The following is a 12,126-nucleotide window of genomic DNA, read 5'->3' as shown; positions in this document are numbered from 1 at the left end:
GGCGAGCATGCGGCAGGCGCGGGGCCGGGCGGGCCGGGCTCGCCGCACCCCGCACAGCCCCGGAGGCCGCCCCGCTCCCCGCGCTCTCAGCGAGGGAGGCACCGCGCCTCGGCCCCCGCACCACTCTCACCCTCCGTGTTGTTCTCAGGGTCGAAGCGCTGCCCGCAGCCCCGGTTGTAGCAGAGCAGCGACATGGCCGCGGCACCTCCTGCCCTGCCGCCCGGGAGAGCCGAACTCGGCGGAGCACGGCGGAAGGAAGAGGGAAGGAAGGAAGGAAGCCGGGCAGCAGCACCGGGGGCGGGGCAGGTCCCGCGGCGGAAAGAGCCGGCCGGAGCCTTCCGGAATCTTCACGAAGCTTCGGGGGCCGGCGAGAGCTGGCGGGCGGCGGCGCAGGCGCCGCTGCGGGGCCGCGGGACCGCCGAGTGACTGGGCCCGGTAGTGGTGCCGCGGCTGTGGGGTTCGGCCCCGGGAGAATTCTGGCGTGCTTTCTTTGTAATTTTTCCTTTTATTTTTATATTTTTAAATTACTATTTTTTTTCCTTTTTTTCTTTTATTTTTCCTTCCATGTGAATTTGATTTAAAATAAATGCTTGTGTGTATGTATTAAATGGCTGTCTTATCTGCACTGAAGCGCAGATACCAGCATCAGAAAGCTAATCATCAAAAAACATCTATGTTCTCTTAGTTCCCTGAAAGTTTACCTGGATGCTTCTCACAGCTGACCAACTTCTATATACTCTATAATGTGTGTTATACAGGTTGGATTTAAAATCATAGACTAGTTTGCAGTGGAAGGGACCTTCAAGATCATCTAGTTCCAGCCCCACCATGATAGGCAGGGACACTTCACCGGACCACGGCACTCCCAAGTCCCATCCAACCTTCCCTCGAACACCTCCAGGGATGGGGCATCTACTGTCCCAGTGCTTCATGACCCTCACAATAAGGAATATTTTCCTAATACTGAGTCTTAAAACTTCCTTTTGGTTTGAAGCTATTCTTTCTCTTGTCACTACATGCTGTTCTAAATACATAGCAACAGACATCTACATTTCTGCATGCAATTACAAACTGATTCCTTATAGCTAAACGTATTTTGCACAGCTTTTAAAATAGAATTGCCTAGGTACAGCATATGACAAATCCTGAAGCATGCAGAATGAACAAAAAAAGTGCTTCTTCAAAGGGAGTTTCAGGATGCAAAAAGAATAATCAGGAGACTGCTTCCGATGTAGCCCTGAATGTCTGCAAACTTGTGAGCTGGTGCCTGATGTCTGCTGGCATCTTTTTATGTGTGTCTCACATAAAGATATGCATTTGTTTGAGCCATTGAATACTGAGTGCTTCCTTGTGATCTGCAATTCCCATTGAGGCCTCTTGTAGTTTAAAGCAGAAAAAAAATCCCATACTCTTGCTATTTACCAGAAGCATTTTAACGTATAAATGCAAGCGGTAGTAAGAGTTTTGAAAGAAAGGGGAGATGTAGAAATGCTTCTCTTTCTATACAAAAGCATTTAATTGTTTCTTTTTGTTAGATGTCTTATAAAATAAGTAGAAGATCATCAGAGCTGTTGCATACAGGTGTATGCATGTCATTACCACAAGGTGAAGAACTGTTCTTAAAACCTAAAATTCATTCTCTTTCCCTTTCGTTGAAAGTGCCACATGAAAATAAAATGTGATTTATATCCATAAAATAAGTTTTGTGGTATTTCTGTGACCGTGGTTGCATTTCAGCCATAGCGTGCAAGCATGCATCCGCTTTAGAAGGAGCCAACATTTTGTTGGCTTTGTGCAATGCAAAAAAAGTTATGTTTTTGCAGAGGCAGCATCGATTTCTGTTCAAAGAATATTTTTTAAAAGTTCAAGAGGAGTTATTTTAGCAGTGTGGTATTTACTGCAATAAACTGTAGCATTCCTGTGACGTTGGTAATGGAGTTTGGTTCTAACACTCAGAGGAGACTTGTGAAAAGAAAAATACAGTCCATGTGTTCCCAAAAAGTATCGTGTATATTCCCCACCTAATTGCTATCTCATTGATATGGAGATGTGCCTTTATATCTTCTAGACAGAAATCAAAAAATAATGTATTTGCTTCATAATTCAAAATTCTACAGCGTGTCGCATTATAGAAAATTCATCTGAAAACTCAGTTTGTTGTTAATTTTAACACACAGATCTCTAAAAGTTACCGAGCTGTATCTGTCATCTTTGTAAGTGATGCTAAATAGAATGAGGTTTTCTGTTTCACGGAACACTACAGAAGCAAATAATGGTTTGTAATCAGCTCTTGAAATTGCATGTATTTGGCTGCACAAAACACTACAAATTGACAGTACATAATTCTAATCTCACAGAAGTCTGCGCAGCTTCAAAAAGGCATTTTCAGTGCTTGATAGGAAGGAATGAGAGGCTTTCAACCCAGTTTTAGAAAAACAGAAAGTAACTTGTTCAAATAAGATTTAGATAATCATCTTGTAGGCATGATGGACTTAAATCTAATTTATTCCTGTATATTTTGTGTAGAAATCTTTCATTTGAGATTCAGAGTGATAAGGAATAATGGGCTAATGGATGATCACAGCGTTTTGGTTCCCTAGAACTTAAAATATGGAAAGTACGTAGAAAAATTTTTATGTGTTTTGTCCTTTATTTTCAGTTGCAAAGTCTTCCAGAGTTTTGGCTTCCAGAGTGTTAGACAAGCTTTTATGGTGCCTTTAGCAATTGTATCTTGTCCTAGGTTTTATAAGACATCTAATCTGAGAAACAGTGAAAGATTTGTGAGTGTAGGCTTTTTATTTTAATTTTTTAATTATATCTGTTCTATTTTTCTCATGTCAGAAATGTTATGGTTAAAAATTTTTTTGGGAAGCAGTGTTCGAGAATATATGCTCTGGATTTTATGTATGTATGATAGCAGAGGAATTTATATCCACCCCCTACCCCCCCCCCCCTTTTTTTTTTTTTTTTTTTTAACTGAGATAGATTCTGTGCAATGATTTCCCTGAAGAAAGCTGCCCTGAATTTTTACCAGTTAAAAGTCATTTCATCTCATCCATGGTTAATGGGACTTAGGTGTATTTCCAAGCATTGGAAATGGCATAGTTTCCCTGTAGAACTGGAATCTCTGTAGAAGCAGGATGTTTCAGTTGACTTCTCAAAATGCAGAATCTTTGCAAATCTGATTTGCTTGCCAGTTCGTTGGGTGAGGAGTCTTTCATCCTGGAGTCTTCAAATCAGGACATTGTTCATGCAGAGCTGCTGAACATGGGATTGCAAAAAAACCCCCAACTAAACCAGTTTTCAATAAACCTGAAGGAGAGTGAGGAAAAGGTTTTCAAGACTCAAGCTTCAGGCTAGAGCTGTTGTGTCACACCACAATATTTTTGCTGCTAATCAGTGGCAGAGGACATTTTGGGGTCCCTCAACTTCGCTGGAAGAGAGAGGGAGCCCTTGAAATTTAAATGGATTCTGAGGACTCATTTAAAATCAAGGCATGTAGCTCTGTTTCTGATCTGAAAATATCAAAATGTGAAATAATTAAACAAATCCTTTCTTTAGGAAGCTTACCAGACATTTAAAATACAAGTGTAAATCCTTGTAAAGCTAAAAGCCAAAAGCCTGCAGAGTTTGCAAGAAACTGTCCTGTTCAACTGAATATGTTCAGATTTGATGGGCAGAACATCTTAAAATGTCACATCTCATGGAGAAGCAGAACAACTGACTTTTTAGGAGAGAACGCTTTTCTCTCCCTTCTGTGATTTTTAAATGCCAGGTTTTCCCAGGAGGTAAAGGAGATTAAACAGCATCCGCTTCTAATAATCCACCAGAGTGCTTGCTGCTAAAGCACGACCTGAATTTAAGTAGATGCTTCATTAAGGCTCACCACCTTCTTTGATATCACACTTTAGCACAGGCTTGCTGTGTGATTGTTGGAATTCATTTAAGACAGAATTTTCAAATGTAATTTTCTAAGTAACCTAGGTGCCTGCAATGTCTAGAAAACAATATTTTAGGCAGCTTTTGGATGTCTGCTTTCAGGTGCTGCTAAGGAGACTTGAAATTTTGTTACTGGGTTCAGTAGGATGTGGGATAATATGTTGATGCTTCCCCATTTAGATTTTTCTATGCTTTGGACTTCACTGCAGAAAGTAAAACCTGTTTGATGTAATCTGTACAGCCATTCTCCAGAGTGCTGCTTTGTCATAACTTGTAGTGATGCATGTATTAAAATGACCTTTTTTATCCTTCCTGCAGCTGAAAAAAAAAAAAAAAAAAGCTGAAAAAAAAAAAGATTGAAATACTACACAATCTGTGAATAATTAAACATGAATGCTATGTTGAAATTTAAAGAATTAAACTCCCTAGATGACAGAAAATAGTAAGATAATTTGTGTAGCTACATACAGCACACTAATGCTGTGACCTGAAGCAACTCAAACACAGAGTTTATGGATTACAGGAATACTGGTGGGAGAAGAACTGAAATTAAATGTGCCATCCAGAGGGACTTTAGTAGGCTTGAGAGGTGGGCCTGCGTATACCTCATGAAGTTCAACAAGGCCAAGTGCAACATCCTGCACGTGGATCAGGGCAATCCCAAGCACAAGTCCAGGCTGGCAGAGAATGGAGTAAGACCAGCTATGAAGACTTGGGGGTGTTGGTGGATAAAAAGATCAACACAACCTCACAATGCACACTCACAGCCCAGAAAGCCAACCGTGTTCTGGGCTGCATCAAAAGCAGTGTGGCCAGCAGGGTGAAGGAGGGGATTCTGTCTTTCTGTTCCACTCTGAAGAGATCTCACCTGCTCTGGGACCCCCAGCACAAGAAAGATGTTGGCCTGTTGGAGCAAGTCCAGAGGAGAGCCATGAAGATGCCAGAGGGCTGGAACACCTCTTTCTTGAAGGCAGGCTGTGAGAGCTGGAGTTGTTCAGCCTGGAAAAGAGAAGGCTGCAGGGAAACCTTGGTGCATCCTTTCAGTACACAAGTAAGGCTGCAAGAGAACTGGAGAGGGACTTTCCACACAGACGAGTAGTGATGGCACAAGGGATAATGGCTTTAAACTGAAAGAGGTCAGGTTTAGATTAGGTATTAGGGAGTTCTTTACTGTGAGGGTGGTGAGGCACTGGAACAGGTTGCTCAGGGAATATAAATGTTCAAGTCCAGGTTGGATGGGGCTTTGAGCAACTTTGTCTAGTGGGTAGCAGCACCCCCCATGGAAGGGGGTTTGGAACTAGGTGACGTTTAGGGTCCCTCATACAACTTAATGGTTCTGTGAGTCTCTAGATCAGATATTTAAAAGTTACGGTAGAGTAACATGTTCACTTGAACTTGGTGGATATTTTCATGGAGTGTTTGAGCTTCCATCTCCAGCTTTTTGTCCTTTTTTTATTCTTTTCTCTTGGAGTTGACTAAATCTGGTTGAAGTTCTGAGCACCGGTTTCAGCAACAGAAAGGGCTTACATTAGAAGTGACCTGGCCTTAGTTCTGGTAATGATGACCTTTACTTTGCTCCTCTGCACTTTGCTTGTGATCACTCTCACTTGGTCAGTATTACCAAACACATTCAAGGTGCTCTCATGGACAGGTCCCTGCATCTGTCATTGTTAGATATAACAGTATAAGGGTATTTTGTCTGGCTACTTATTAAGAGCAAAAGAAAAAAGTACTGCTTTTGTTTGGCAACTACAGAAGTTTTAAAATAAATTGTGAAAATGGTAGAAAAGGTCATAACACAGCTAAGGAGGCTATGATCTGGTTATGCTCTTTTTTTTTTCCATTGTATTTACTGCAAGCAAGTGTATTCAAGTAAAAGCATCTATCTAGAATACTGATTACATTTGTTTCTGATGCTGTGAAATTAATGGGACTAACTGCACATGCAGTGGGAGAAATGTGCAAAAGAATTTACAAGACCACTTTTGTGAAGTGTTTTTCATAGTGCTGTCAACAATGGATTTCTCTGTTAATTTCTAAAGAAATAAATTGGATTGAATCACAACACTTTTTTGAGAGGGATAAGGCATGGAAAAAGCCCACTTCGTTTTTTGTCAAGAAGTTTAATTTTGGTTATGAAAAATCTAATTCTTCCTAATTACAAAACAGAAGGGTTTGCAAAATGACAGTTTGAGTTTTTGTGTGTAACTCCTCTTTATGTATTAAAGAAGATGGGGCAGTAACATGTGAAGAGTGCAGACTGAAAAACAGCAAACGCATTATGAACTCAGTGTATGGTGGTTAAATAAGTGCTAAGAATTTCTGTCAGCCAGAAGGTGGTAGCAGAATTCTCCTGTAACAGCTCTGGATCGTGTTCCAGAAGGCATTCTCAATACAAAATGATTTTGAAATGCAGTTCAGAAAACATATTTTTTTTAGTAGCAGGAACAAATAGCACTGACTTTTTTTTTTTCATTTGGCAGCATCTTTGAGTAGAAAAGTGTCTGCACTTATGCCTGAGATGTCATGAATTGGGAATGCATGTAGGATCTGTTACTTGCGTTTTGTCTCTGTTTTTTTTGCAATTGTAATTATGGTTTTTACAGACTTTTTAATGCCAAAGGGAGCCATTTATGGGCTGAAATGACAAGAGATTTATTTTCCTCATAGTAGCACAAGACTGGAAGATGTCAGTACCATGAAAAACCCAGATAACACATTATTTCCATCCAGAGGAACTCTGCCATTTTTTCACAGATATAAACACAAATGCAAAGAGTGATACCCATCGACTGGGACTGATGCAGCAGTCCAGTCATACTCTTATCAAGTGTAACAACTTGAAGATGCGAAGGAATAGGTTTTATTACTCTGTTTCATTGTTTTGTGATGGACTTGTGTGACCCTCTGTGCCCATAGCCATTCCTATTTCAACAGAGACACTCTTCGTCACTGCAAGAGACTTGTGAGAAATTCAGGCTCTGGAGCACAGCCTGTCCCTCATTTTTCCTTAACCATTGTGTCACAGCTCTGATGATACACAGTACTCCTCTACAGACTTATTTAAAAAATTGTTCTGTACCTAAGAGATAGTTTCTATGGTAACTGATTATGATTTTTTGTGGTTTCTTGGGGTTTTTTGTTTTGTGGGTTTGTTTTTTTTTTAAACTTACTGGATAGTTTGGATATAGAAGGAGCAAGGCTTTAGTGTGACATTAGGAAGAGTCACCACAATAAAAGAAGCTAGAAAAATAAAACATTCTGTGCTTGATCTAGCTACTGATAAATTGAAACCGCAGTTCAAAAGAGCATCAGTCTCTTACTTATAAGCTGCCTGGCTTATAAGTAAGTAGGCTGGAGCTGCTGGAGCTATGCAGGAAAGAAAAAAAAAAAAAGAAGACATCCAGAGCAAGCTCTGCCACTCTTACAATTTTGCAACTGCTGGTCTTTTTAAAATTGTCTTTTTACAGTGGCTACAGCTTCCATAGTCTCCTCTTACTGAAGTTCTAACTGAGAAAAACATTCACCCAGAAGATTATTTTTTTTCATATGTGCTTCTCTCCCCATTTGCTTTTCTTTACAGTATAAATATGAAGTTGTTTGGGTCACTGTGTGAAGAATTTCTAGTGGAGCCACAAAGACAGTGATGAAAATATGAAATGAGCTGGTTTAGAACACAAGACAGCAGGAAATATAAATTATAAGTAGATATAGATATCAATAGATATATAAATATTAGAATACAGATATAGGAAACATGGCAAAGACCAGTGGGTATGTACTGTGTGAAAAACGTGTCAAAATATTGAGATAATCACAGAATTCAGACATCTATTTTGCACATATGCTGGGAAAGCATATTCATAGGAATGGTCTCTTTTAGGCAAACATGTAGCTGTTGTAAAGATGACAGAGGTTAGGATTGCTGGATACATTGTAATAGCTGGGCATTTGAAAAACAGTTTTGCCAACAGTCCTGTTTTCTCTTGAGGCAGAAGCTAGAAGAGGGTTAACTCCAAATGAACTTATTCAATGAAAATTAAAATATCTGTGTAATAAAAAATAAATGTCCTAAAATTGTACTAAGAGCTCATTTCTATAATGCTTACCAGTTCTCTGTCTGTATTTAACTGTTTCGTCTCAAAAAAAGGAGAAAAATGTTTATTTTCTGGAAGCAAAACAATGACATGAAATCAAAGGGAGCTGATGAAGGAAAAGATGCTCTTAGTGGAGCGCTTTGGTATTTTGTCAGTACTGTTAAAAAAAATACATTATCCTTCTGTTTTGTTGCAAAATGAGGGAAAAAGGACCACATTATTCAGAAATTATTTGAAGATATGGAGTTCAGTTCAGCACAGTTCTGAAGTGCACAGTGACTGCAATTTCAAATGTGCAGGGTACATGACTGTAATTTCTAGATAGGCACAAGTGAATCTTTTAGAACTAATATATGATTTTTTAATCTCAAAGTCTGAGAAGTCTTAATGAAACCCAAAGATGTTCCTACTTACTTTAAATTGGCACTTGGCATCTCCTTTGAGATTATTGAATGGTATTTTATCTTCATATAATGCTGAATGACTATTTGCTGAAAAATTGAGGTTCTTTTAAGGTGCCTTATGTTGGACACTAAATTAATTGGGTTATCTGAACTCTATTAGTCATCTGAAACAACTTGGTCTCTATTTCCTGCTCTTAGTGACTTATTAATGTGGCTGTGGCAGGAAAGGAAAAGAGCAAAGGAGAAAATGTCAGTGCAGTTATTTGCGGGTAATGCTTTCATCTGGAGAGCAATGACCACGACAACCCTTGCAGAGCTCGGATTCTACAAACCCTCTGGAGAGTCGCTTTCCTAGAACTGAAGTGAAAACCCTATAGCAGTAAAAATTAGAAAAGACCACATTCTGTAGAATGTCCTATGTTGACCCCTTTGAAATTTTCCATTGAGACCAAGTGAGGAATGAGGACACCCAACTACCACTTGTCCTTCACATGACTCATATTTCTTTTTATCCTATTGCAATGGTGTAAGTGAAGCCTGCAGCCTTTGTCTATTAAGCTGTAAATAAATGGATCTCTCAATCAGTGAGAAATTTTAAAAAGAGGAAAACTGTGCATTTGATCATATGTAACCACTAGGAGAAACATTGAAACTGCTGATTCTGATCATATTCTCAGGAATGAGTAATTAGAAGTAGGACCAGCAAAAGCATCTTTGAAATTTGTAATTTCAGGGCTGGTCTGAGAATTCTCCAAAGAAGCATGTAAATAGTCATGTGACCAGGCGTTTTAGCTTAAATCCATGATAAAACTAGTGAGTTATTTCCAAATATATGTGAGCAGGCAATTAGTTACTAGAGATATATAAAAATAATAATAATAAAAAAAAATCCATATTTGTTGTGTAAGGGAAGATGGAAGTCTTTGTATCCAGACTTCTGTGGTTGTAGACTAGATCCCAGTGGATGCAAGTTCTTTGCACACTGAACTTGCGCTTGCAGTACAAGAGCACAGAGGCTTTGGAACAGCTCTTTTGAGAGGATGCTCAGCTGCAGAACAAGAGATGTGATGGCCACGTCTGCCTTAGATGGTCTCAGCACCATAGATCAAAGCCTCCACAGGAGCAGTGCCTTGCAGTAATACCTAGCAGCAGATGAGTGTGTGGGAAATGGGGATGTGTAAACTACACGGTGTGCCTTGAGCACAACAACACCTGCCAGAGGATGGATTCTTGGTCTAGAAAGGCTGACACACTCAATGTAGAAAGTGTGACATTATGTGATACTAGACTGAGCATAGATTTTACTAATTTTGAGCTTATTTGGTGAAATTGTCTGTTTTGGGTTTTTTGTTGGCTTTTTCTTTTCCCCAGATTGTTGCTCAAATCTCTACAGTTGATGGTAGTTTCCTTTCTGTGTCATTTTGCCTTTATTACAGTGTGCCATAATCCTTGCTTAACATCTCCATAGAAAACTGTATTAGCAAGCAAAATATTTATCTGCCTGCTAGAGCCTGTTTCAGAGCTTAAGGTGATGAGATGGGTATTTCCCTTATGATCTTCTAGGCATATGCATTGTTATTCCACACTGGAAAAAACAATCACATCAGTAAGAACTGTGAGATTTCCCTGTTTTCACAGTTATGTGAATGCCACCCTTCCTCAAATAATAATCACTTGCTAACCTTGCATTTGTTGCTCTTTCAGATTTCGCAGCCAGAGCTGACACTGCTGACAGCTTGATAAACTGTTTGCCACTTATGATGGCTTTGCGTCTTCCAGGAACATTCTTTTCCTGTGTACACTCACTTTGAAGAACCACCCTGATTTTTATTTGTAGCCTCTGCAAAAATTAGGCAGCCTTTGCTCCTGCAAAATTATCCAGTGTAAAAAATGTGAAATTGTAGCTCAAGGAAACATTGCCTAAAATAAAAGTTCATGTGAAAGAAGAACGTGGCACTAATAATGTGGCTTCCCCTTGATTAGGGTACTAGTTTCACAGGGATCTTGGCAGTAGGATTATACAGTTGAAGGTAAAGTTTGCAGGTTATACCTTGCATTTCATTTCATGGTCTGCTTTGGTAATTTTCTATTTGCGCTTTAGGTAATTTGGTGACAAATTTACCGATAGGTGGTGCTGATGCTCTAGATCCTCTCTGTTCAGCCTTGATTTGGGAAAGGAATGCTGGCATTTGTATTTCAACATTCCAGTGATTTCTCAGGCTCTAAAGAAAAATACTATGAAATATTACTCAGGTATAATCTTTTCTATGTATTCCCGAGAAGATAATTACAATAATGAATCATACTCTTTTACTGTAACCATGTTATTACGCTTGTATATAACATCTCTCAAAACAATTAGACTCATCCCACATGTAAAAGATCTTGGGCCATCTGACTCTGCTTGCCATAGTGTCGAGTAATATGCAGTAAACATTTTCTTAATACACACTGAGGTAATTATTTTCATACTTAATGCTTGGGAACAGAGAGAGAGAGATATTAAAATTACTTGTCTGAGTCATGAAGTCTTTATCAAGACAAGGAATAAAATCCAGGTAACTTTTGTCATAACTGATTTACTTGCTGTTGGTCAGACTCTCCTTCCTTAAGAAATAATTGGAGAAAGAATGTCTGTCTTGTTTGGCACTGACAGAAAAATTACTGTAACAGCAGAACAAGCAGGAATGTGGTTATGCTACCTCTCTCCTCCTCTCTAGAAGAAATGAGGCATAGCTATTTTATTACGTTTGTTGTCATTAGTCAGGGCTACTGCTTGTTTGTCTGAGGCTACCAATAAACACAGTGTGATTCATGCAGAACTGCTTGAGGGATGGCTTGATTCCAAAAGCACAGTTTAGCCTTTATTTGGCAGTTGTTTGCTTAATGCAGAAAAATGTGTATGAAAGCTATGAAAAATGAATCTGTGCTGTAACACCCAGCTTGTAAAATCCACTTGATTTATCCTGAAGAAGATATTGCACTACAAAGGAGTAATGAAGACAATGCCTGCCTTCATTTTCTCTTATTTTTTGTTTATGCTGTCATCTTTGATATTATTGCAATGGATTCAGGCCTATATGGAGTCATCATGACTAATAAAATGTCTTTAAAATCAAAGATGATCTGTGATGCTGAGCTTTGAAAGGGCATTTTTTTAAATCTAATTGTAACGTATGTGGAATTTTCTTTCCCTTGTATGATTACTCTGATTTAATCATGAGCCGTAAGGGAGAGATGCAGTGGAACAGAGTAGTAGAGCATTAGAAGAAGGCATTGTTGCCTCTCCAGAAGTAGGTCATCCTCCAGAAGTGCTGTGTTACTGTTTTAGGCTGATTATTGCCTCTGTCCTTTCCTCTATAAAACAATGGTTTCCCTCATGTGGCCTTTGAATCTCTAGAAATCTTTGGGCCACTTCCTTTGGGTCCTTGGTCTTGGAGAAAGTATCAGAAAAACGCAAGCATATTTCTTTAATGTGATATACAGGGTCTGCCATTTCCAATGAAAAAACAAATCTATCAGGGGCAAAGTAGGAAGAAAACAAAGTAGGAAACTTTGAAATCATCAGTATAAATTATGGTTCCTGCAGAAACTGGAAGCATGAGGGTGAGGAATGCAGAAGTAAAAATGCAGAAACAAAAGAGGTTCATGCTGGGAATAAAGCCCAGATTTTTCTACACCCAGGT

At 39.2% G+C, this 12,126-nt stretch overlaps 1 protein-coding gene across 1 annotated transcript in view; it reads right to left on the bottom strand.

Moving 5' to 3' along the window:
* Nucleotides 1–310, bottom strand: part of CHORDC1 (cysteine and histidine rich domain containing 1) — a 16,543-nt gene extending 16,233 nt beyond the window's left edge. Inside the window, exon 1 of the mRNA XM_015630804.2 lies at nt 131–310. Within this exon, the coding sequence (XP_015486290.1) occupies nt 131–194 (64 nt within the window). The 5' untranslated portion in view covers nt 195–310. The remainder of the gene's footprint in view (nt 1–130) is intronic.
* Nucleotides 311–12,126: the final 11,816 nt, after the last annotated feature.

The sequence above is a fragment of the Parus major genome, chromosome 1, assembly GCF_001522545.3.
Source record: "Parus major isolate Abel chromosome 1, Parus_major1.1, whole genome shotgun sequence".
Taxonomy (NCBI): Eukaryota; Metazoa; Chordata; class Aves; order Passeriformes; family Paridae; genus Parus; species Parus major.
Note: the sequence above shows the minus strand (reverse complement) of the source record. Positions and strands in the feature narration are given on the sequence as shown.